Source organism: Haliotis rubra, unplaced genomic scaffold (genome assembly GCF_003918875.1).
Source record: "Haliotis rubra isolate DU_JTF1 unplaced genomic scaffold, ASM391887v1 Scf183, whole genome shotgun sequence".
Classification (NCBI taxonomy): domain Eukaryota; kingdom Metazoa; phylum Mollusca; class Gastropoda; order Lepetellida; family Haliotidae; genus Haliotis; species Haliotis rubra.
In genome coordinates, this window is record NW_025765814.1 from 1,572,313 (window position 1) to 1,598,911 (window position 26,599).

General features: G+C 39.8%; 2 protein-coding genes across 14 annotated transcripts in view; both read right to left on the minus strand.

Moving 5' to 3' along the window:
- The window catches only part of LOC124273715 (galactose mutarotase-like), a 76,517-nt gene that overhangs the window by 26,885 nt on the left and 23,033 nt on the right, over positions 1-26,599 (minus strand). The gene's annotated exons all lie outside the window — the stretch shown is intronic.
- On the minus strand, positions 1,738-24,524 carry LOC124273712 (caspase-8-like). Of its 13 annotated transcripts, none has more exons than XM_046708999.1 (6): positions 24,386-24,524; positions 21,772-22,048; positions 20,888-21,252; positions 20,119-20,503; positions 4,259-5,078; positions 1,738-3,808 (listed from the first exon to the last, which is right to left on the minus strand). In XM_046708999.1, exons 1-5 carry the CDS (start codon positions 24,458-24,460, stop codon positions 4,297-4,299), a joined length of 1,884 nt encoding a protein of 627 aa, XP_046564955.1. In that variant the 5' UTR covers positions 24,461-24,524; the 3' UTR covers positions 1,738-3,808; positions 4,259-4,296. The 13 variants fall into 13 exon arrangements, with proteins under 13 accessions (XP_046564955.1, XP_046564961.1, XP_046564959.1 ...); XM_046709005.1 differs by lacking the exons at positions 20,119-20,503; positions 20,888-21,252; positions 21,772-22,048 and adding exons at positions 5,252-5,636; positions 5,946-6,307; positions 8,041-8,319; positions 8,546-8,728 and having other exon boundaries at positions 1,738-5,078; positions 24,386-24,404; XM_046709003.1 differs by lacking the exons at positions 20,119-20,503; positions 20,888-21,252; positions 21,772-22,048; positions 24,386-24,524 and adding exons at positions 5,252-5,636; positions 5,946-6,307; positions 8,041-8,319; positions 8,546-8,728; positions 10,853-11,013 and having other exon boundaries at positions 1,738-5,078.

Below are 26,599 nucleotides of genomic sequence, written 5' to 3' on the forward strand. Positions count from 1 at the left end.
CACATGTCATCGGTTTCCAATTGCGCAGATCGATGCTCATGCTGTTGATCACTGGATTGTGTGGTCCAGACTCGATTATTTACAGACCGCCGCCATATAGCTGGAATACTGCTGAGTTCGGCGTAAAACTAAACTCACTCACTCACATATGATATGAATGTCGCTTTTATATTTGTACATTTTGTTTTATAAGAATATCACATAAGCAGACGTTTCTAGAAATCTTTATTGAAATAGAACGAAACAGGTACAGTCTAGTGGAAGACACTGAAGATGCTTTGCAAACAGTCATTAGGTTGCTTCACACGCATTTCAGTTATACTTGGACAACTGTCCAGACAACAGTTTATCCAAATATGCCTGTAACAGTGAAGAAAACCAAATAAGCTTCCTCTTTTCTACGTCTTTGTGACCAAATCTACAGTTAGGCTACATGTCAATTCATACATTACTTCAGCGACAGATCAAGCCTATTATGCCCATATCTTCAGTTTTAACTGTATTGGAAAGAAATTCTTGTAATTCTGCACTTCTGATTCAATTATAGATATAAACAGATCACAGTAAATATGATATCCATAGTTGGCTAAAACTAATTCATTCTAAAGCAACACACAGATTTTGCTAAAAGGAGTCAAAGATGAATTCAAAGATGACCTGTGTTTCTTTCAACTGATAGTGCAGATACCAATCTATTTAACTGCATTGATAATGCCTCCCACCCCAACCCACCACCCCTTCCGTTAAGAAAGAACTGATTGTACGACCTGTTACGCGTCTTCAAGACAGTGTTTGTTGTTGTGCAACATCCCGCAAGTTTCCTCAAGATATCAATCAAAATGTATCAGTCTCTGTTGAATGAACACAATTCGGCGTATGTATGTATGTATGTATGTATGTATGTATGTATGTATGTATGTATGTATGTATGTATGTATGTATGTATGTATGTATGTATGTATGTATGTATGTACGTACATACATGTACGTACGTACGTACGTACGGTAGGTAGGTAGGTAGGTAGGTAGGTAGGTAGGTAGGTAGGTAGGTGGGGACGGACGGACACATGCATGCCTGCATGAGTGTGGAGGGGGGTAGGGTGGTAGGGTGGTATGCATTGTATATATATGAAATAAGGATAACATTTTATATAACAAAATTATTTATCCCTCTCCTCATAATGGTGGAAGAGCGCATGTAGAGATGACCAAAGGGAAAAGAAATCTGTCAATACCACAAGAGGAGGAATAAACATATCTTGTACTGTCATAAAATACTTGATTATCTCCCTTTTCTCATGACTGATAAAGGGTACAGTTGAATTTCTGCTGTGTCTAAAGATAACTTGCTTCACAGTATTATGGCATTATTGGATTGTTATTTTTTCCTTTGATTGCAAGTAAAACATTCTGTTTTGTGAAATATAACGGAATATTCAAGTGAGTTAAGAGCCATGACTGGAGGTTTTCCAGATATCTTGAACAATTTCACAGTCCCAAAATAGATGGGGAAAGGATTTATTTAAGAAATGTCTGGCTTCAAGTTTCAAGAAGTATTTTGTTGGGTTTTCGCCCTCTTCTATCCATTTAGCTTTTGACTGATGTCATCTAAATAAGTACTAATTTTGTTAATTTCTTTTAGTATATCATTTTCTGCTATGTCTGTATCAGATTTATCTAGTCTGATTACCAGGGAGTCTAATTGTGATTCCAGCTTGTTTTCTGTATGCAACATAATTTTCGTTTGGGTTGAAGCATAATAAATTGTATTTCCTCTAATTATTAATAGTAGAGTTTCCCAAAGTAATTGATCATCAATAGAATATGTTAAGTCATTGCCCTTATTTTCATCATTGATTTTGTATTGATAAAGTGTAGATTTTATTGTGGATTTAATAATTTCCACATATCTTCATCTTTGCAGCCATAGGATAGACAGGAGGATGAGGCATCAATGTATACAAATAATAGGAATAATGAATAGCAGACCAACAACATGTGGTAATTTGACAAAAATGATGTACCCGTACCTTTTAATGTGACTTCCTACAAATAATACTGAAGTGGAAGTGAAACATCAAATAGAGACAAGAAAAATATATACATATGTATAATTTGATAGAAATTAAATCTACCCAACTTATAGTTTATCCGCCCATTAACCATCTAGGGTAATGGCGATATCGAAGTAGTCAAACTGGGTGCCGTTGTACAAAAGAACCTTAGCGCTAAGACTACCTTAAGTCTATGTTAAGGTATGGGAGTTCCGGTCACCTTAGCGCTAAGATTGCTTTGTACAACGGCACCCTGCTCATCTTAGTCACAGTAAAAAAAACATGTGACACCTGCTGAACGAAAACTGAACAAACATAACACTTTCATCATAGACAAAAATACAAACTTAAAGCGTCTGTCTGTGACAAACTTTCTACTCAAAGCTGAAAGTATAAACCATATAATCCCAACTTTTAAAGTGTTTTAAACAAATCATGATAAAATGACTTTTTACCTGTGATTATTTTTTTTTTGAAGTTCGCAAGTGACGCAGAAATTGACACGGTCACGTGGATACGGTATCCTCCCTTTCTTACACATGTCAGTTGTTTCACACCCCAATACACATAAGGTCACAGACCACTGCACACACCTATTACCTATTAGGGAAGAATGGGATAGTCCATACTCGTTCCAGACATTTGTTGTAGAGGAATCCTTCAAAAAGAACTTGTGGTCTGTTTCCCTGCGATGTGACATACTCTACTCTTGTATACCAGCCATGATTAATCTGCGAGGTTCACCCTAGCCATGTACAGTAAATGATGTATTTTCTCAATATAATTGAGTTAACTCTATTAAATAGTTAGTCCCGCCTTGAGAAGAAGAAATCATCTCAAGATAAAAACAACTGACTGTAAATATTAAAAAAACCATCTTTAATCAAACAAACATTTCTTGAGTAACCCCCAACCTGGCTGTGTAACAACTGGCATGTGAAACAAATGGGAGACAATTAATGACAGTTCTAAAAATAGCACGGTTTGTAAATATTGACACGTGGGTGTAGAGTCCACATATATGATATTTCCGTTCAGTTTGGATATCTTGGTTACTGAAAAGAGGAATAATAGTTCATAAACAAGTTTCACAACAAAAAAGAAGAAAACATTTCGTGATTTTGTTAAATAACGGACCAGGTAGAATCATAAACATTGAATGTGCGGATACTATTTGCTTTAGACATTGTCATTCAAGGTATTCACAGATCATCATCCAGTCCGACATTTTTCCAGGCAAATTGTCTACTTAGTCGGTATTGCAGGGTGATATCAATCCCCCTCTCAAGAATCCTTGTCTGTAGATTGCAAGTTTGACGGAGCTCATAAGCTTTCCTCTAGTTTTCCTCTGTATTTTCCTCTGGCACGGGGAGGTCAGTACGAATTGAGACCTTTCTTTCTCTCGATAGTTTTCCCTTGGTGAATGTAGCATTTAATATGTCCTGCCTGTCAGGCATCCTGACAAGCTTTACAACAATCGGTTTGGGCATATTAACAGTTGTCGGGTTAGTACTATGACGAGGTAGTCTGTGGATATTAACCAGGTCAATGCACCCAGGACTGTTTATACCGAGATCTTCGAACAATTCAATGCAGTCCTCTAGAGGGTCTCGCGTGTCTGGGATACCATAAACAAGTAGGTTGCACTTACGATGGTACAGTTCTTGTTCAAGGAGCTTGTTTTCAAAGTGACACTTCATCTCGGCCATGCCCGACATCAGCGTGTTTACCTTGGCCTTGTTGTCCTGAACAAGCTAGAAGTTACGTATAAAGAAAACTTTCTAATCAACAAGTCGAATCTGGTTAGGAAGTTATTCAAGGCTTAAAGACTAACACATATGTTTAAAGGAAGATTACCATACTTTTGTAGCATTCACCATATTTAGCTGCAGCAATGATCATTATAGCACCTTAACCGACAGATATACATGCACGCACTCAGACAGACAGACACACACACACTCAGACAAAAAGAGAACAGTACGGAAATGTGTTTCTTCACTGCTTGTGATCCCAAAGATACACCTGTATGACTACAAATACTAAATACAGCATATAATTGAATAAAAACTAGTTTACACGGTTTTGACATTTCTACCAGCCAGCAAGAAATTACTTTTATTAAAAGCACGAAACCGAAGAAGAAACATCAATATCTACCTCCCAGTTCTCAGAATGTTCATAAATCTGTTTGTAACACGTACGTGTAAAAATATCATGTTAACCTCTCAATGTCCAGCATCTAGGGCTTAGCCTCTTCAGATGGGTAGGGCCACAGAGGATCACTGGTCAGGTGAACCTTCTTTGTAAGGGTGAACATAGGGGCCGGAACCTGTTTGGCACCCCCAAAATGCTTAGCAGAGGTTACCATTCTCATGTTGGATACTGATCTGTTTACCATTGCTAGACAGCTCAAAAGATCTTGATCGTCTCCATAAGTATTAAGAATGCGGGTAAGAGTTTGTATGAATTTACTGCCGTGGAAATTGCTTCTGAAACTAGCATAGCCCTGTACGGTGGAATGTCCAATGAGGATGTCAGCATGATTGGGAACAGAAGTTATTTCTTCTTTGAGTAGCAGGTCCTCTTCTTCTTCGAGATAATAATTTTCCTGTGGATGGCCATACATGATATCCGTACCTCTGGAAGCGTTAATGAAAAACAGTTTGGGTTTTCCTGCTAAGGTTGGACATTTTGATGATGCAAAGGGTGCTATCAAACTGTCCAGGCTTACAGATCCACCATCACATCCTATAAGATGATCATCTGATGTGCCATGCGTAAGAATAAAACAGACAAATGCATCAAATTCACTGTGGTCTTTTCTGGCATATTGGTGTAATACGTCGATCATTTCGTTTGCGGAAAGATCTTTTCTGACATCCACAGTAAATTGAAGTTTAGTGAAAACTGATCTTATTTCTGCTGCATCAATATCCGTCCCACTTCGATTGCAGAACTTTTCAAACGTTTGGTTTTGTATGGTCAGACAAATTCCTCTTGGCACTGCAGTCATCTTGTATTCTGAAACGTAACATTATGTTTGCAAAATATATTAGTCACATTGAATAGATCTTTAGAAATCACTTAAAAATTCTTCATTCACGGCAATATACATTAAAAGTGTACAAAACATATCAATAATGTGAAGGAATGTTTATGGATCTTTAATTGACAGGACAGAATATTTGAATTACCGTTTTCCTCATCGCTCATCTGCAAGGGCAAGTCTACATTGACATTTTCAAACTCCTCCAAATCATCCATGTCAGTCAAACAGCTTTCAAAGTCATCAAAACTTGCTGATGCTGTGTCAGATCTTTTCAAATGTATATTTTCTGCAGAAACCGGAAAAACCTTAGAAGGGCAAGTACATTTAAGGGAGTCACACTCCCGTGTTATGAACTCCCTGTAAAGATCAGGATACTTTCTCTCCATGGCGGCAATAATGTCTGTGTCTGATACGGTCATTCGTAGCTCTGTCCATTTTGTGTTGTTTGACATTCCGGGGCTTTTCAGGTCAGCAAAAAGAGGCACTTCAATGATCCCCTGCTGTAGCAAAGGCGTTGCTATCCTTTTGAGCTGTCAATGAAAATTAAATTGAATTTTCATTTCTCATTTTCGATGTTATTCTTTACAAGACAGGGTGAAGTACCTGTGTTCACTTTGAGATTCGTTAATGATTAGACAACAAAATTCTAACAGAATATGAGGAAACTGAGTATTTAAATCAACGAAATTTGTTACTGTCCATGTAGTCAAGTAACAGTATCCAGGTCATAATGAACACTTGCCAGGTGATAAATGATATAACTTCTCTACGATCCAGTGAATAGTACCGTGTTCATTATTTGATCATTCTTTTTGCTCCTATGATCCCGATTATTTCACCTGTACATATTTCCTGGCTCTGCAGGACACACACTGTTTATCCTCATGCTCCTCCTCCAGCCTGTCCAGCTCTGAGACCAGCGCCTCTGCCACATGAGGATGATCCTTCCTCAGGGCTGGAAGCAGGATACGGTGGAAGTCCTCAAAAGACAGACGTCCAACGATGTAGCCGAAGAACTCCTCGTTCTGACCTCTCCTCGTGTCTTTACCTCTGATACTATCCTTGTCTGACACAGACATCACATCAGATGAAAGAAGGTCATCAATGATGCTGGATTTGAAAAGTTCAAGGTCACTTGTCAGCAGAGTGTAGCAGTTCCTGAGAGCCTCTCTATGGATATGACTGACCTTTGATTTGTTCCCTGTTAAATACACGAAAATGATTTAATATCAAAGTCATTTGTAACATGGTGTAATTACCTAACTTGACAAACCTAATTTAATTCTTGCAGATTTTCGGATGAGTTGGTATTTGTTATCATTCATAAGATAATATAAACCGACGTTCAAAAGAAACTTGGCAACCAAAACATTTAATTATTGAAAGACAGATACTTTCACCTAAATGTAACAGAGCTAAACCCGATCCTCAAACATCCCAGATTACCAATCCGTGTAATGACAGCAGCGTCTTGCATGGGTATTTTGAAAAAGTGGAGTTTTTTTTTTGCAAACAGCATGCTATATGCGTGGTTAGAAATTGCACACACACAAACGGTGTAAAAACGGGTCAGTTCACATGTTAGACATGCACTGTTAAAAAGAGTTAACAAAAGCAGAGAATGAAAGGACCTTGGGAATGCTGCAAATGGGTACACCACAGTTGGTTGGTTGGTTATTGTTTAACGCCGCACTCAGCGATATTCCAGCTGTATGGCGGCGGTTTGTAAATAATCAAGTCTGGACCAGAGAATCCAGTGATCAACAGTATGATCATCGATCTACGCAGTTACGATGACATTTGTCAAGCAAGTCAGCGAACCTGATACCAGGATCCGTTAGCCGCCTCTTACGACAAGCATGGGTTGCTGAAGATCAATTCTAACCTGGATCTGCACGGGTCGGGGACAGCATAGACTCATGTTGCAATGGCATTGAACTGCACCCGTAATGGTGTAGACAACTGTACTTTACTTCGTCCAGCGATTCAGAACAAGAGGTCTGACAACAGACAAGCCAGCAACAGGCAGATCAAGGTGTCAACAACGTTCAAGTGTTACCCTGGCCAGCTCTCTCTCCAGATCTTAATCCCATATAGCACCCTTTGGACATATAAATGGACAGCCAAAGTCGTCGGCTACAACAACCTCACAACACCCTAGTTGAACTCATTGCAGCCCTCCATGAAGAATGGCGACATATCCCACGTGACGTTATCAGGCGCCTGGCGAATTCAGTGCGTTTGAGAGTGTTTGCCTGCATTCAAGCCAATGCAGGTCACACACGCTACTAGGGTGACACATAACACCACCTATGGTCATGTTGTTCTAAGCTGACCATTTGGACATGCATTGAAAAGGTGTTTTGTGTACCTCAGATGGACATTACCAGCCATATTTAATTCATTGTTCATTGTATTGTTAGGACTGTTTGCGCAAGAGTTTAGCACATATTGATGTTTACATGTTGTTTTATGTTTTCTTTTGTTGTTTTCTTCGCTCCCGAATTTCAAATCGTTGCCACGTTTCTTTTGGACGTTAATTTACTGTGGTGTAATCATTATCGGGAATGGTAAAGACTAAAATACTGATATATTTTTACTGGTACCTTTTTTGTCTCCAAATCTTTCAATGAGTTTTGAGATGCAATAACGTTGACCAATAGACTAACAGCTAGTCTCTGAAATGAACATATTTTACAAAAAAGCTCATAGTAAAAGAAATAAAATATAGTGAAAAGGAGCCCGGAGACCGAAGCTGTGGAAATCTAGATTTGCCACATGTTCTAGACTTGTGTGGGCTTTCTTGGATATGTTTGCCTCAGGGTCTGTATGACAGACTAGTTGACCAATAACTTATGTGTGTAAGTTAGTGCAGGTTATGACATCAGATGATTTGTCATGTAATTATTTGTCAGTGTGACACAACAAACAAACCGAAGGAGTCTTTTGTGTGGAATCTGGAGTTGATCTGTTTTTCCATCTGGGTTATCGCACTGCGCATCGTCTGGAAATTCTGTTCGCCAGTCACGTGATGGAGCTTCTGCATATACGTCCCGAACCGGGTCTCCACCTCCGCCAGTGTCAGCAACATCGTCTCCAATAGGAATTCCTTGGCCTCAAGCACTCGCTCCTCATCATCGGTATTCTCCGTCAGACTCCGGACAAACTCTCTGGCATAAGGCAATCGTCTCTCCTCGGTAGACATCGTGGTACCTATTTGTTAATAGATGGGGGCAGATTATTTCATTGGTATGTTTGTTTGTTGCACTCAGCAATATTCCAGCTAGAAGACGGCGGTCTGCAAATAATCGAGTCAGGACCAGACAATCCAGTGATTAACATAAAAACAACAACGATGACATGTGACTGACCACCCGATGCAGTTAGTCGCCTGTTACGACAAGTATACATTAATTATAATTCTAAGATCAATTCTAACCGGATCTGCATGGGTACATCAGTATATCATCAGTCACAGGCGAACGTTGAATACATGTAGTGCAGCATAACAGATGGTTTCATCACACATATAAATTTCACCGCTGGTTTGAGTTTTACGGCCAATGAGATTCAGACTGGTTATTCTGTGATGTCCACGAAATATTCCTCTTCGTTGTCTATGCTGTCAAACAGATTTTTACAAGTAGGTAAAATCAAGCAGTATAAACTGGCATGTTTTGTTATCTCTTAAGCGACATATCATCAATTAAATAGGATTTAAGTCCTGTTGAAATTAAAAATAATTTGGTCGCCCAACCATCCCTTCACTACAAGTTACATTTCTCGAGGACGCTACACAGTAACCGTAACAGTGACATATCTTGAGTTTACCGTAATGTACCATGTGAAACGCCCATATTTGCTGAAACGATGTCTACGTAATGTGAGAGCTAAAACACTATGAGTAGTCCACGGTTGGTTAAGACTGACTTTGGCGAAATGAAATGAAGGCTCGTCATACACAGTGTAAGACCTACAAGATCGTCTAACTGACAGCTACATAATTTACACCTGTTAACTACGTAAATACAGTAAGTATATACATGCACCACTACACAAGGGAAATTCGTGGTAAGGAGTTTCAACATGAACACGAAAATAACGTTGACCTGAGTACAATAGTGAAGGGCATATTGTGTTTTACGACATTGACCTCAGTACAATAGTGAAGGGCATATTGTGTTTTACGACATTGACCTGAGTAAAGTAGTGAAGGGCATATTGTGTTTTACGACATTGACCTGAGTACAATAGTGAAGGGCATATTGTGTTTTACGACATTGACCTGAGTACAATAGTGAAGGGCATATTGTGTTTTACGACATTGACCTGAGTACAATAGTGAAGGGCATATTGTGTTTTACGACATTCGAACGTACAGGGTTTTTTTCATATTAGGTAAACCTGACACCCATGACTAAATAGGAAATCAATCTACCTGTCCCAGCCCACTAACAGCAAACGAAAATTGTATAAAGTATGTATTTATTACAACGATTGTTTACACACAGTTTAAACTGAAATCGGACGACGCTGGTGTGTTACGCTCGGTGTTATTATATGCAGTGTTCCTCAATAGCAGTACTGATAGTTTACCCGAGTGTTTCCGATTAACATTGCGGAAATTCGATGGTTTCATGCGGAAAGCGTGTTAACAATATCCACTGTCAGGCTTCCGGTTTGGTCATATGTTTATCGCAAAGGCGCCCGGCTCTGATATATTTATAAGTGTGACCTATATCTTATATATATATGTCTTACATATAAATATATCAGAGTCGGGCGCCCATGGTTTATCGATAGTGTAAATGCTCAAAGAAAACAAAAAATCAAAACAAATATATAGTTTTATGTCGAATACTGATCCCAATTGATTTATGAAACAGAGGTCGGGATTAGTTAAATAAATAGCTAAGTCATGTTAACAAACTCAAGGGCCTGAGTTAACTTTTCTTAATAAGGGGGGCACTATCAATGTTAAAAGAGTGTTATATCAATACTTTGATGCATAAAATGTAATCTGTAACAACAATCCCGGTCTAACTACGGCCCTGAGCTCTTGTATAAAGACATCTCACTACCACCGTCCTTCCTGCACATCCCCTTCTCACAACTAAACAAACACATCTCTAATGCAATTGCAACCAAAATAGGACATCAATTATTGAAAAGCAGAGGCAAATGGAAGTATGTACTCTGCTATGAACAGTTGTCACAACGTAAATAATTTTCATATTAGCATTTACACTATCGATAAACATACGACAAAACCGGAAGCATGATGTTGAAACCTATGTAAATTTTGAAATGTTGGAAGACGACGAAATGCTGTCAACTCTCCAAGGTGCAGCTACACAGTTCACACGATTCCTAGTGCGGGACACATACCATGCTGTCATTATAAACTTTGCAAACTATGTCTATCATTTGAAACAATATCTTGAGTTTGTATTTTAATGGAGGCACAAGTGACGCCATCCCTTTGTGAATGTTTCTGAACATATCAATTGTCAACTATGAATAACATTGTCCTGTATGTAAATACTAATGTGTTGTATGTTTGATTGAATTCATGTATCAATAATCTTCGGATTGATTTCTGGAGGAAATAAAGAATCTCTCTTTCTCTCTCTCTCTATCGATAAACATACGACAAAACCGGAAGCATGTCAGTGGATATTTTCCACACGCACAGCGAGTTGAAAAGTAATGTGAAACCAACGAATAGGTGGTGATTATTACTTACACTGTTGGATTGAAGGATCTGTGGTGAGTACACGAGAAACATACGCAAAACATACACACGTGTAAATTCCACCATAAGTTGTCGGCTGTTAAGATGCGTGTGTGGTTTACTTGTAGCGCTGCACATACCACACAGATTGTGACGCTCAATAGATATATAGGGCAAAGGGCAAAGGTGAATGTCTATTTAAAGCGTGGTTCATGTTTACAAGCAGACAAGTCTCGCTTCAGATGCTGGCGTTCACAAGTCTTACTTTAGACTAACGCTTAGTCCCTATAATATCTAACTCTGATAGAAACAAAGAGCTCCATTTAAATTGCTTGGGGCTCCTTGTCCCAGTGAATGGGAGATTCAGAACCCGACGAAAGCTAGACTTGCTTCATTTAGAGCGTTTGTGTTACAGGTAGTGTTGGATTGAAGGGAAATAACATGGTTCAGGGACTGTGAGACAGGCTAGTCTCGCTTCAGCTGTTGTGGTCTTTGATAAAGCTGGGTCAGAGATAGTTTTGACGTCTGTTCACTGAGATTCATGTGTGTACATGCTACAGCAGTGTTTATACATAGTGCAGTTGCATCGTAATATCGTTGGAATGTAACCTCCATGATATGTATCCTACAAACTCTATCTTGTCTTGTGGCGTGAGTATATCTGTTACAGTAAGATTGTAAACGAGGGATTTAGGTGAATAGATGAACATTCCGAGAATTTGTAATGCGGTACTGTTATTCATTGAGGGACAGTGCAGTTTTTGTTAACATTGTTCATGTTGAGATTCCGTGTTGACACATGTTGTGTCAGTTATCTTCAGACAAGGAGTCAAGAGTGGAATTTTCCCGTTACCAAAGTGAGTAGTGAGTGAGTGAGTTTAGTTTTACGCCGTTTTCAGCAATATTCCATCAATATCACGGCGGGGGACACCTGAAATGGGCTTCATATATTGTACCCATGTGGGGAATCGAACCCGGGTCTTCGGCGTGACGAGCAAACGCTTTAACCACTAGGCTACCCCACCGCCCCTCCAAAATGAGTAGAAAACCAGGGCTGGGGATGCCCTTAAGTTGACATACATTGTATTAGAATATGTCTGCGCCTTCAAGTGATGTCATACCTTAAACATCATTTATATGACATCACATATGGAAAACTTTCATAGCCTTATTTCAATACCTTTTTTCATTCGACTTTTTATACAAAAGCGTCCAACCTGACGACATAGGCATCTTGATGCTGGTACATATTAATATATATAATAATAATGTTAAATTTGTATAGCGCCTGTCATAAGGCGTTTGGTCGAATGCTCTGTTGAAGAGAACTGTTTTGTTTTTTTTTCGAATGGAATGATGCCCGACAAGTTTTTCAAAGTTTCAGGTAGTTGGTTCCATAAAAGAGGACCTGCTTTGGCTAAAGCTCTATCGTCATAACTTGCTCTGCGGGTAGGGGGCACTGCTGCTTGTTTTGCAGAGGCTGATATCAGAGTTCGTGACGGCTGATACAATGACACTGGTTCAGCCAGGTAATCTGGAACTTGTGAAGGGCCTTGTGCACAAAGACCAACACCTTGAAGACAATTCTTTGTCTGATCGGCAGCCAATGCAGTGTCCGTAAGGTTGGCGTGATGTGTTCGTATTTGCTTGCACCCGTGATGAGTCTTGCTGCTGCATTTTGAAATGCTGAGTTTGTTGATAGTTTGCTGCAATATGCCAAACATCAGAATATTCCAATCGCGAGATAACCATTGCTTGGATTAAAGACTGAATAGCTGATCTGTCAATGAAGTTCTTGATTTGGCTGATGTTTCTCAGATGGAAGAACGCGGATTTACAGACAGTGTCTGCATGCCGATCCGTGCTCAGGAAAGAGTCAAAAAGGTATCTTTCAGACCACACTCATGAAGAATAAATATTACAGAAGTAGTTATGTTAAACACGTCTAACCTATAGTCTGTTTGCAGTGAAAACGTACCGATGAATTTCACTCTAAACAAAAAAGTAAATCGAATAATGTGAAATTAAGATGGCGAATCCTCATAATTTTACCTTGCCAATTGAACATTTAAATCTCAGAATTTTATTCAACTTAGGATGAAAGTTGTTTAACAAACGATCATAGTTTCAAATCGCTATTATTGGTTTGTATTACAAGGGGGTATGTACTTTAAACGAAACACCGAGAACAAGTAGGGTTGGTCTAAGTTAACGCTCATCACGTACCGCACGTGCATTTGTTTCACTGTTCCATCTACTGCCCTTACCAATATGACAACATGCATGCGTGTGTATGTTTGGCTGCTTGTACTAGCCCAGACTTCAGCTGGTTTTAGAATGCCAGCTCACTGAGATACCATGCCGCAGTTAAGCATGAATACCCCCACTCAGACACATTTATGCTGACTTCCGAGCTGACGAGACCTTGCTGTACCCATTAATGCCGAGCGCCAGGCAGGGACCAAAAACAAGTACCATATTTTTAACGTCTTTCGTTATCAGTATATCGGCCTGGGATCGAACTCTTCGACATTCCGCTCTCCGGGCGGACGCTCTAACCACTACACCACGGAGGCGGGCCACTGCAGTTAGTTGTGCAGAGTTGTGTCCCTTTGTGCTTACAAGAATCTATGAACTGAACGTGGTTACGAATGTTTGATTCCTCATGATTATTTTAAAGGAACTATGCTAAACTTTCAGCATCACACCCATGCTTTTTTTGTATAAATAAGAACGTCAGTGCCAAAGAACACCCAGTTTTAACAAATCTCAGACATATATTCCGTTAGTGTATAAACAAGGTGGGAAACGCATCACTTCTACCGTATCAATTCTGTTTTTGATTCCACATCAAGCACATATGCGCTAATATAACTGAACTACCGTTATAAGAGGAGTAAAACTCACACATTAACAAATTCATACTAAAATATAGTTCTAAAAGATATTTTAGATAAAATGATTATTAGATAAAATGATTAGATAAGTGAGGGAACCCCTGGGAAACAACAACTCACCTCCACCCCCACCCCACCCCCCTTCAAAAATCTGGATCCGCCCATGAATTCTGAGTGATTAACTGAGTTGGGTTTTACTCCGCCTTTAGCAATATTCCAACAATATCACGGGGGCGACAACAGAAAAGGGTTTCCCACATTGTACCCAGGTGGAGTATCGAATCCAGGTCTTCTGCGTGACGAGGGAAGGCTTTACCCACCTGCCTACCCCACCGCTCCAATGATTTCTTAAAGATCAGAATATCACTATCATTTCATTTCATCAGGATCGAATGTAAAACTTGCTGTGGTTTCTTGATATCGCCTTGGCGAAGGGCATATGCACGTCAAGCGTGAAGTAGCAATGTTCCCCAGGCAAAGGATTATACTGACCTTATAAGTGAAGCTGCCAACCCTCTCCACTCCTGATCCAGTTTCACAAAGCTATCGCAGCAGTTTGACTGTCTTAACTTGTAGACTTTAATATGAATTTCGATAGACAGCGCTACAATCATTTTGTAAGACTATGAATCCTGAATCAATTTGTTACACTGCTCGTCCTTGAATCTCGCATACTACTTTATGCTAACCCCGAAAGCACCGACAAAAGGGTGCAATCTGAAGACAAAGAAGAGAAAATGTATCGGAAAAATAAAGTAAATTACGGACACCTTTACAATTTGTTTTCAATGCACCACATGCTTTCCGATAACGATCATTGTATTAAGCCCTAAATATAAGACATAAACCAATCGGGGTGACATTTTCCAAATTTTAGTGTCAGAGACAGTGCAATACATTGGCGGAACCAGGGTTGGGGGGTGGGGTGATATCACGCAGGTCAGGTTTGTAGAAATCTTTCATTGAAATAAAAACAGAACAGGTAATGTCCAGTAGAAGACACTGAGGATATTTTCCACATGTTCGTTGATTTCATGCCAGCTCGACAAACACGCATTTCAGGTATACTTTGACACTTATCCAGAAAACAGTTTACCTAAATATGCCTGTAACCAGTGAAGAAAAGAAAAAGAAAATAAGCTTCGTCCTTTCTATGTTTATTGTGGCCAGACCTACAGTGCACTTTGGCAACATGATGCCATACATTACTAACAGAATATAGGTCTATTCTACAATGGGGAATGCAGTTTTAACTGTACATATATTTGAAAGACAATGCTTGAATTCTAATTTCTAGGTTAATTAAAAACAGTATTTCAAAAACATTTCGTTTAGTCTGCAAATCAAACCGATTAAATCTGGACGTATTCTGGTTGACACATGTTGCGCAGATCGATGCTCATGCTGTTGATCACTGGATTGTCTGGTCCAGACTCGATTATTTACAGACCGCCGCAATATATACTGAGTCAAAAAGAAACTTCACAAAATGTAATTTGAAAAATAATGAATAATTTTCCTCTGATGATACATCTATGTATCCGAAAAGGGATCCCTATCTTTCGACTCTAGAAAAACGTTAGCAGAACCCACTCAAACCCATCCATTCGTAGTGCAAATGACGTTAGTGCCAAATCAGGTTTTGCACGTGCAGTCGATCACGTGATCCTCGCATCGAAGTTTTCTTCATATGCACGTGTTTGCATTGGCCTCAAGAATTGAAAAACACTTTTAAACCATAGTTCTAACGGTACTTGAAATGCCACGATTGTCAAATGTGCAACGTGAACGGCAGTGCCGTTGGCATGTTGCAAGCGGGAAGATCAGTTATTGACGTCGCAAGAGCAATGGGATGCAGCCGTCGTACTGTGTATGACTTGTGAGGTCGTCTATAACAAACTGGCACCACTTCTGATCGCCTAAGGTCGGGTCGTCCACGTGTGACGTCACGAGCAGAAGACCGTCAAATCGTCCTACGTTACCTACGTGACAGATTTCTGCCGGCTACACGAACCAGGGCTGAGATGTTTAGAGGTCGACTGTCCTCACAGACCATTCGAAATCGGTTGCGGGCTGCCAATCTTCATTCTCGACGTCCATATCGTGGGCCAACATTGACGCCATTTCACCAATGTCAACGTCTGCTGTGGGCCCAACGTCACCTCTGATGGACCCAGAGAGACTGGAATCGAGTCGTCTTTAGCGATGAATCCAGGTTTACCCTCAGATTCGCGGACAGCAGGCATAGAGTCTGGAGACGACGTCGTAAACGGTATGCCCAACGTTGTGTACAGGAAGTCGACAGATTCGGGGGCGGAAGTTGCATGGTATGGGGTGCTTTCTGTGGAACAACCGTTCCCGACTTCTGGTCTTCCGTGGAAACCTCACAGCTGCTGCTTACCGTGACCAGGTGCTCACCCTTGAACTCGTTCCTTTCATGGGGGCTCATGGCCCAGGTCTACAGTTCCAGCATGATAATGCTCGGCCGCATACCGCGATGTTGACACGAAATTTCCTTCAAAACGCTGGAATCAACGTCATGGACTGGCCATCGAGGTCCCCTGACCTTAATCCAATAGAGCACGTTTGGGATGCACTTGGGAGAAGGCTTGTGGTCTTAGGAACCAACCTCAGAATTTGCAGGAACTTGGCGCTGCCTTGGAAGAGCAATGGCGCAGAATCCCCAACCACGTATTCACAAGCATCAGGCAGTCGATGAGGAGACGGTGTTTGGCAGTGGTGAATGCGCGGGGCGGCCATACACGATATTGAACTGAGAAATTTCGCATTTTTATTCTTGTGACTTTACATTCTGTATACCCATGTTTTGGAACGACGGTGTAGCCTAATGGCATTGATTATGGCACTGTCAGTGTATCGAGTACATCACACAGATCTCAGCAATGAAATAATAACAATTTTACCATCTTACCACCTCTTGTTCTTTTATAGTGCCCTGGAGAAAGAATGTGAAGTTTCTTTTTTGACTCAGTATAGCTGGAATATTGCTGTGTGAGGCGTAAAACTAAACTCACTCACTCTGGACGTATTCATTTTTCTTATCACCCCAACACAATGAGAGATTTCGCGAGGATTTATAGCTATGAATTCATAAAAGAAAACATAATATTCACAGTTGGCTAAATATATCAAATTCTAATACAATACACAGCTTTCGTATGCAAAAAGGACTCCCGACAATCACAAATCTAAAGACTATTTTTGAATATATACATTATATAACGTGGCTAATATGAGACTTTGTTTGCTTATGTACAACATTCTGTGGAGGGATGTGTATTTGAAGGACCGTGACTTCAGAGATGACCTATACATGTTTCTTTCAACTGACAATGCGGACATTGTCTATATCATTGCAGGCATAATGCTTCCGTCCCCAACCCACCACATTTGCCGTTAAGAAAGACCTGATTGTACTACCTGTTATGCAACTACCAGACGGTGTTTGCTTCGCGTAGAGCAACAGTCCTCGTTTGAGCGCTGCCGCAAGTATCCTCAAGATGTCAATCAACATGTTTGAGCCTCCGTTGAATGAACACAATTCGGCGATCATGACATTCAATAGTTCCGAAATCTGTATTGACAAGTTCCTATTGATTGCTTACTTGAAATACCTTGAAGGTCTACAACAAAGAGTCAACGCGACGGATGAATAGTTCACTGCAAGGTATTCATTCCGTGATTGTGAATACAGATGAATTAGATTTTGAAACACCTCGGGTAATCAGCATTATCACTGTTAATAAATACACCCAATAACCTTCAATATGGAAGCTACTAACTTGTCTGAAGTTTCAACTTCACTTTCATAGATCGAGAAATACTTGAGAAAGATATGGGGTAAAATTCTCGTTCAACATTTCTGTTTCTAATGAACATGTAGAATTCCTTTAGGAAGTTACTCAAAGCTTAAGATTAACACATGTATTTAAAGAAAGAACATACGCTTGGAGCAGTCACCATATTTAAATTGCAGTAATGATCATTAAAGCATTGTAACTGACAGACACGGACTCTCTCCCTCTCACTCACATACACACACACACACACAGAGGGACACACACAGACAGGCAAATAGAGAACAGTACGGAAATGTGTTTCTTCACTGCTTGTGATCCCTAAGATACACCTGTATGACAACACATACTAATTACAGCATATAATTGAATTGTAATATTTTATATCATTCTGACAGTTCTTCCAAACAACAAGAAAAAACACACGTTAGTCAAAAGTAAAAAAACCGAACATAGAACATAAATATCTACCTCCCAGTTCTCTGAATGTCCCTAAACCCGTTTGCAGCCCAAAGCTGAAAATATCATGTTCACCTTCTCAATCTCCAGAACTTAGGGCTGGGCCTCTTCAGATGGGTAGGGCCACCGAGGATCGCTGGTCAGGTGAACCTTCTTTGTAAGGGTGAACATGGGGCGGGAACCTGTTTGGCACCAGGAATCCTACGCATTTTGATAGGCAGGCTGGATACCACACTGTTTACCATTGTTAGACAGCTCAAAAGATCGTGATCTTCTCAAAAGTATCAAGAATGCGAGTCAGAGTTTGGATGAATTTACTGCCGAGTGACGTGTTTCTGAAATTAAAGTAACCCTGTACAGTGCTTTGTCCAATAAGGATGTCAGCATGATCGGGAACAATCTCTTCTCCCTTTTGGTGGCCACACATGATATTATTGCCTCTGGAAGCTTCAAAGAAAAACAGTTTTGGTTTTCCTGCTAAGGTTGGACATTTTGATGATACAAAGGGTGCTATCACATGGTTCATGCTTATAAGTCCAGCATCACTCCCCATAAGATATTCATCTGAGATGCCATGCGTAAGAATAAAACAGACAAATGCATCAAATTCACTGTGGTCTTTGCTGGCATATTTTTGTAATATGCGGGCCATGTCTTCTGCAGAGAGGTTTTCTGACATCGACAGTAAACTCAAATTTACTGAAAACTTTGCGTATTTCTTCAACATCGGGCTCAGTCGCAACTCGGTCGGAGGCGTGTTTTCCAAACGTTATATTGTTTATGATCAGACAAATTCCTCTGGGCACTGCAGTCATCTTGTATTCTGAAATATAACATATTGTATTTAGGCCATGTATTTAGGTCTCTGCATATCAAAAATGTATGATGGCCATGTCAGTTTGGTAGCTCAAACTCAAAACGAGGCTAAATCCAAGATGGCAGCCAAAAAAACCCCAAAATTTTCAAAAAATGTCAATTCCAAGCTTTAATCGGGAGTAAAGTTCAACAAATAGGTTGGAAATGAAAAAGGGGAGGTAAAACAGTGCTAACATGATTAAAAAGATTTAATTAATATCAAGTTGTGTTATTTGATACCTTTAAATCATATCTTTTTCCTGATTTTGTAAGACTCAAAATTGTAAGTTCATAGAACTCATCATTTCATTTATTCTGAAGACAGCTCTTTAATTTCAAAGAGTGAGAGCACCATTCTAGTTCCTTAAATTGGATAATGATAGTCACTGCTCTGCATCATAAACATCAGCTTCATCATCAGTGTCACTCTTCAGCATGTCATGGCCTTCGCATACCAAGTCTGGCTCCGACATGTCACAGTGCATTTCAGTCCATTGGTAAGGCATTGACAACTTGGCAGTTAACAGGCTGTTGTGGACTTGCAAGAATGGAACTCAAGAACAGCATCTGGAGGAAGGTCCTGTCATCCATCAAATCTATATATGTGACCATTTTCTTACAACCATCAATGACCATCTGTTGCCCGAGGAGTTAGAAATTCAGCTTCCAGACAGTTGTACCATACTGAAGCTTGATCAGAATAAATGAAAAGATGAGTTTTGAAAAAGTTCTATGAACTTACAATTTTGACTCTTATATAATCAGGAAAGAGATATGATTTAAAGGTATCAAATAACACAACTTGATATTAATTAAATCTTTTTAATTAAGTTATTTAAATCTTTAGCACTATTTGACCTATCTTTTTTTCATTTCCAACCTATTTATTGAACTTAACTCCCGATTAGAGCTTGGAATTGACATTTTTTGAAAATTTTGGGGTTTGTTGGCTGCCATCTTGGATTTAGCCTCGTTCAGAGTTTGAGCTACCAAACTGACATGGCCATCATACATTTTTATATGTAGAGACCATAACAACTTTAAAGAAAACATAAAAGTGTTTGGTCCCTCTGAGTGGTACCGAAAAAATTGTCTGGCTCATGGCCTCATTGTCACATTGTATAGAACTTTAGAAATCACTTAAAATTCTTCATCCAGAGCAATAGACATTAATAATTTACAAAACATATCAATAATGAGAATGGATGTGTATGGATCTTTGATTGACAGAACGGAATATTTGAATTACCGTTTCCGGTATCGCTAATCAGGAAGGACAAGTCTGCATTGACATCTTCAAGATCCTCAAAATCATCCACGTCAGTCAAACAGCTTTCAAAATCATCAAAACTTTCTGATGCAGTGTCAGATTTTTTCAAATGTATATTTTCTGCTGTATCCGGCAAATCCTTAGAGCGGCAGGTACATTCAAGAGAATAACAAACCCTTGTTATGAAATCCCTGTAAAGGTCAGGATACTTTCTCTCCATGACGGCAATAATGTCTTTGTCTGATACGGTCTTTTGTAGCTCTGTCCATTTTGTGTTGTTTGACATTCCGGGGCTTTTCAGATCAGCAAAAAGAGGCACTTCAATGATCCCCTGTTGTAGCAAAGGCGTTGCTATCCTTTTGAGCTGTCAATGAAAATTAAATTGAATTTTCATTTTTCATTTTCGATGTTATTCTTTACAAGACAGGGTGAAGTACCTGTGTTCACTTTGAGATTCGTAAATGATTAGACAACAAAATTCTAACAGAATATGAGGAAACTGAGCATTTAAATCAACGAAATTTGTTACTGTCCATGTAGTCAAGTAACAATATCCGTGTCATGTCATAATGAACACTTGCCAGGTGATAAATGATATAACTTCTCTACGATCCAGTAAATGGTACCGTGTTCATTATTTGATCATTCTTTTTGCTCCTATGATTCCGATCATTTCACCTGTACATATTTCCTGGCTCTGCAGAATGTTTAAGCTATGTATTCCTTTTATACTCATGTCCTTCCTCACCTGTACATATTTCCTGGCTCTGCAGGCCACACACTGTTTATCCTCATGCTCCTCCTCCAGCCTGTCCAACTCTGAGACCAGCGCCTCTGCCACATGAGGATGATCCTTCCTCAGGGCTGGAAGCAGGATACGGTGGAAATCCTCAAAAGACAGACGTCCAACGATGTAGCCGAAGAACTCTTCGTTCTGACCTCTCCTCGTGTCTTTGCCTCTGATACTATCCTTGTCTGACACAGACATCACATCAGATGAAATAAGGTCATCAATGATGCTGGATTTGAAGAGTTCAAGGTCACTTGTCAGCAAAGTGTAGCAGTTCCTGAGAGCCTCTCTATGGATATGACTGACCTTTGACCTCTTTTCTGTTAAAAATACAAAAACAAAGCAACAAATCATCCATTTGTAATGAGGTGAAATTCACTATTTGACAAATTACTTCATATCTTGCAGGGAATTTGATGAGTTGGTATTTGGTATCATTCATAACACAATGTGCTGGTAATCATTAACGTGACTGTCACGGAATAGAGATTCAAGAGAGCTGTAAATTTTGAAATCTTTTGCGGGTAATGTCTTTGTCTCCTAATCTTTCAATGAGTTTTTAGATGCAATAACGTTGACCAATGAGTGTTTAAGTTAGTGCAGGTTATGACTGACTGACTGAGTTTAGTTTTACGCCGCTTTTAGCAATATTCCAGCAATATCACGGCGGGGGACACCAGAAATGGGCTTAACACATTGTGCCCATGTGGGGAATCGAACCCGGGTCTTCGGCGTGACGAGCCAACGCTTTACCCACTGAGCTACCCCACCGCCCCAGTGCAGGTTATGATATCAGATGATTTGACATGTAATTATTTGTCAGTGTGACACAACAAACAAACCGAAGGAGTCTTTTGTGTGGAATCTGGAGTTGATCTGTTTTTCCATCCGGGTTATTGCACTGCGCATCGTCTGGAAATTCTGCTCGCCAGTCACGTGATGAAGCTTCTGCATATACGTCCTGAAACGCGTCTCCACCTCCGCCAGTGTCAGCAACATCGTCTCCAGTAGGAATTCCTGGACCTCTCGCTCCCTATCATCGGTAGTCTCCGCCAGACTCCGGACAAACTCTCTTGCATAAGGCAATCGTCTCTCCTCGGTAGACATCGTGGTACCTATCTGTAAATAGATGAAGGCATAAGATTTCATTGGTATCTTTGTTGTTTAATGTCTCACGTGTCAATATTCCTGCTGTATGATGGCGATCTGTAAATAATCGAGTCTGGACATGACAATCCCGTGATTGATAGCATGAGCATCGATCTGCGATCATCGGGCTACGATCGGGCTACGATCGGGCTACGATCATCGGGCTACGATCACATGTTTTCAAGAACATTTGTTTGTTTACAGTTAAACATTTCTTTAAATTTTAATACATTAGGTTTTTTAACATAATGGTTTGGTATATATGCTTTCCGATGACGTTTGAAGAAAGGGCACAGAAACATGTCATGAAATTAATCGCTAACATCGCACATGTCGCAGAGATTACATTTTCTTTCTTTTCGGAGATCAACAGCATGATCAAAGCATGGGCATCGATCTACACAACCGGGACCCCTCGATCCCGTTAGTCGATTCGTATGTCAAGCATGTGTAACTGGAGCTCGATTCTAAGGGGTACATCGGTATGTGAACATAAATTCAAATATCGACACGTTTTATAAGCACTGTTCAAGTTGCCATTTACGTTTTCGTTAGATATTATGAATTGTAATGAGTATGCGCTACCGTAAAAATGAAACAAACATAAAAAAATATTTAAAAAAGTATGTCAACCTAGGACACATACAATCCATGATATGTTTACTTACTTCAGAACACCCGGTTTCAGTACAAAGTCATATATAGTTGTCACCGCTTGCTTTTTAATTAGGTCCAAAGACATTGAGACTGGTTATTCTCTTGTGTTATGTTTTTGTTGTATTTGCTGCCAACCTTATCTTGCAGTCAAGTAATATACGCTGACATGGTATTTTCCCCTCTAAATTGATTTATTCAATGAAAGGCCTAAATTTATTAAATACGGTTTGTCCCTTCACTACAAGTTCAAAATTCTCGAGGATGCTGCCAAGTAACAGTTAGATAACATATCTCGAGTTTACCGTTATGTACCATGTGAAATGCCCATATGAAATGAAGGCTCGTCATACACAGTGTAAGACATACAAGATCGTCTAACTGACAGCTACATAATTTACACCTGTTAACTACGTAAATACAGTAAGTATATACATGCACCATCTGTTCTCTCACTAAGAAAAGATAATTCGTGGTAAGGACTTTCAACATGAACACGAAAATAACGTTGACCTGAGTACAATAGTGAAGGGCATATTGTGTTTTACGACATTGACCTGAGTACAATAGTGAAGGGCATATTGTGTTTTACGACATTGACCTGAGTACAATAGTGAAGGGCATATTGTGTTTTACGACATTGACCTCAGTACAGTAGTTAAGGGCATATTGTGTTTTACGACATTCGAACGTACAGGTTTATTTTTCATATTAGGTCAACCTGACACTCATGGCTAAATAGGAAATCAATCTACCTGTCCCAGCCCACTAACAGTAAACGAAAATTGTATATGGTATGTATTTATTACAACGATTGTTTACACACTGTTTAAACTGAAATCGGACGACGCTGGTGCGTTATGCTCGGTGTTATTATATGCAGTGTTCCTCAATAGCAGTACTGATAGTTTACCCGAGTGTTTCCGATTAACATGGCGGAAATTCGATGGTTTCACCTTACTTTTTAACTCGCTGTGCGCATGCGCACCGCGTGTGAAAAATATCCACTGTCACGCTTCCGGTTTGGTCGTATATATCGTATATATATAGGTCATACTTATAAATATATGAGAGCCGGGCGCCTATGGTTTATCGATAGTGTAAATGCTCAAAGAAAACAAAAATCAAAACAAATATATAGTTTTATGTCGAATACTGATCCCAATTGATTTATGAAACAGAGGTCGGGATTAGTTAAATAAATAGCTAAGTTATGTTAACAAGCTCAAGGGCCTGAGTTAACTTTTCTTAATAAGGGGGGCACTATCAATGTTAAAAGAGTGTTATATCAATGCTTTGATGCATAAAATGTAATCTGTAACAACAATCCCGGTCTAACTACGGCCCTGAGCTCTTGTATAAAGACATCTCACTACCACCGTCCTTCCTGCACATCCCCTTCTCACAACTAAACAAACACATCTCTGATGGAATTGCAACCAAAATAGGACACCAATTATTAGAAAGCTGAGGCAAATGGAAGTCTGTACTCTGCTATGAACAGTTGTCACAACGTAAATAATTTTCATATTAGCATTTACACTATCGATAAACACACGACCAAACCGGAAGCATGTCAGTGGATATTTTCCACACGCACAGCGAGTTGAAAAGTAATGTGAAACCAACGAATAGGTAGTGATTATTACTTACACTGTCGGATTGAAGGATCAGTGGTGAGTACACGAGAAACATACGCAAAACATACACACGTGTAAATTCGACCATAAGTTGTCGGCTGTTAAGATGCGTGTGTGGTTTACCTTGTAGTGCTGCACATACCAAACAGGTTGTGACGCTCAATAGATATATAGGTCAAGGGCAAGGACGTATGTCTATTTTCATGTTTACAAGCGGACAAGTCTCGCTTCAGACGCTGGCGTTCACAAGTCTTACTTTAGACTAACGCTTAGTCCCTATAATATCTAACTCTGATAGAAACAAAGAGCTCCATTTAAATTGCTTGGGGCTCTTTGTCCCAGTGAATGGGAGATTCAGAACGTGACGAAAACTAGACTTGCTTCATTTAGAGCGTTTGTGTTACAGGTAGTGTTGGATTGAAGGGAAATAACATGGTTCAGGGACTGTGAGACAGGCTAGTCTCGCTTCAGCTGTTGTGGTCTTTGATAAAGCTGGGTCAGAGATAGTTTTGACGTCTGTTCACTGAGATTCATGTGTGTACATGCTACGGCAGTGTTTATACATAGTGCAGTTGCATCGTAATATCGTTGGAATGTAACCTGGATATGTATCCTAGAAACTCTACCTTGTCTTGTGGCGTGAGTATATCTGTTACAGTAAGATTGTAAACGAGGGATGTAGGTGAATAGATGAACATTCCGGGAATTTGTAATGAAGTACTGTTATTCATTGAGGGACAGTGCAGTTTTTGTTAACATTGTTCATGTTGAGATTCCGTGTTGACACATGCTGTGTCAGTTATCTTCAGACAAGGAGTCAAGAGTGGAATTTTCCATCCCGTTACCAAAGTGAGTAGTGAGTTAGTGAGTTTAGTTTTACGCCGCTTTCAGCAATATTCCATCAATATCACGGCGGGGACACACCTGAAATGGGCTTCACATATTGTACCCATGTGGGGAATCGAACCCGGTTCTTCGGCGTGACGAGCAAACGCTTTAACCACTAGGCTACCCCACCGCCCCTCCATAATGAGTAGAAAACCAGGGCTGGGGATGCCCTTAAGTTGACATACATTGTATTAGAATATGTCTGCGCCTTCAAGTGATGTCATACCTTAAACATCATTTATATGACATCACATATGGAAAAACTTTCATAGCCTTATTTCAATACCTTTTTTCATTCGACTTTTTTTACAAAAGCGTCCAACCTGACGACATAGGCATCTTGATGCTGGTACATATTAATATATATAATAATAATTTGTATAGCGCCTGTCATAAGGCGTTTGGTCGAATGCTCTGTTGAAGAGAACTGTTTTGGGTTTTTTTTCGAATGGAATGATGCCCGACAAGTTTTTCAAAGTTTCAGGTAGTTGGTTCCATAACAGAGGACCTGCTTTGGCAAAAGCTCTATCGTCATAACTTGCTCTGCGGGTAGGGGGCACTGCTGCTTGTTTTGCAGAGGCTGATATCAGAGTTCGTGACGGCTGATACAATGACAGTGGTTCAATCAGGTATTCTGGAACTTGTGAAGGGCCTTGTGCACAAAGACCAACACCTTGAAGACAATTCTTTGTCTGATCGGCAGCCAATGCAGTGTCCGTAATGCTGGCGTGATGTGTTTGTATTTGCTTGCACCAGTGATGAGTCTTGCTGCTGCATTTTGAAATGCTGAGTTTGTTGATAGTTTGCTGCAATATGCCAAACATCAGAATATTCCAATCGCGAGATAACCAGTGCTTGGACTAAAGACTGAATAGCTGATCTGTCAATGACGTGTTTAATTTGGCCGATGTTTTTCAGATGGAAACAGGCGGATTTACAGACAGTGTCTGCATGCCGATCCGTGCTCAGGAAAGAGTCAAAGAGGTATCTTTCAGACCACACTCATGAAGAATTAAAATTACAGATGTAGTTATGTGTAACACGTCTAACCTACACATAACTGTTAACAAACAGAACCGAATTGTTATTAACGAATCATAGAGCCAACTCATAATTATAGTGAGTGAGTGAGCTGAAGCTTTACGTCGCATCGGCATGGTCTCAGACATCAGACATCCCTATAGAAACACGGATATTTGTAGACATGATAATGAACATGGGTTTATAATTTGTTTAGAACAAACTGATAGATATATTACGAGCCCTTTTGTTGTGCGTTTCGGCAGTGTATGAAATAAGCCAAAATCCCAGCCAGACATCACTCCAGCCCGAAATGGAT

What these genes read in the sequence shown, in the direction of transcription:
- LOC124273712 (XM_046708999.1), bottom strand. Translation starts at nt 24,460, where the DNA reads ATGGTCGAATTTACACGTGTGTATGTTTTGCGTATGTTTCTCGTGTAC. An exon ending in CCACACAAAAGACTCCTTCG is followed by an intron (nt 21,253 to 21,771) that starts GTTTGTTTGTTG and finishes TTGTATTTTTAA; the next exon opens with CAGAAAAGAGGTCAAAGGTC. An exon ending in GAGCCAGGAAATATGTACAG is followed by an intron (nt 20,504 to 20,887) that starts GTGAGGAAGGAC and finishes TTTCATTGACAG; the next exon opens with CTCAAAAGGATAGCAACGCC.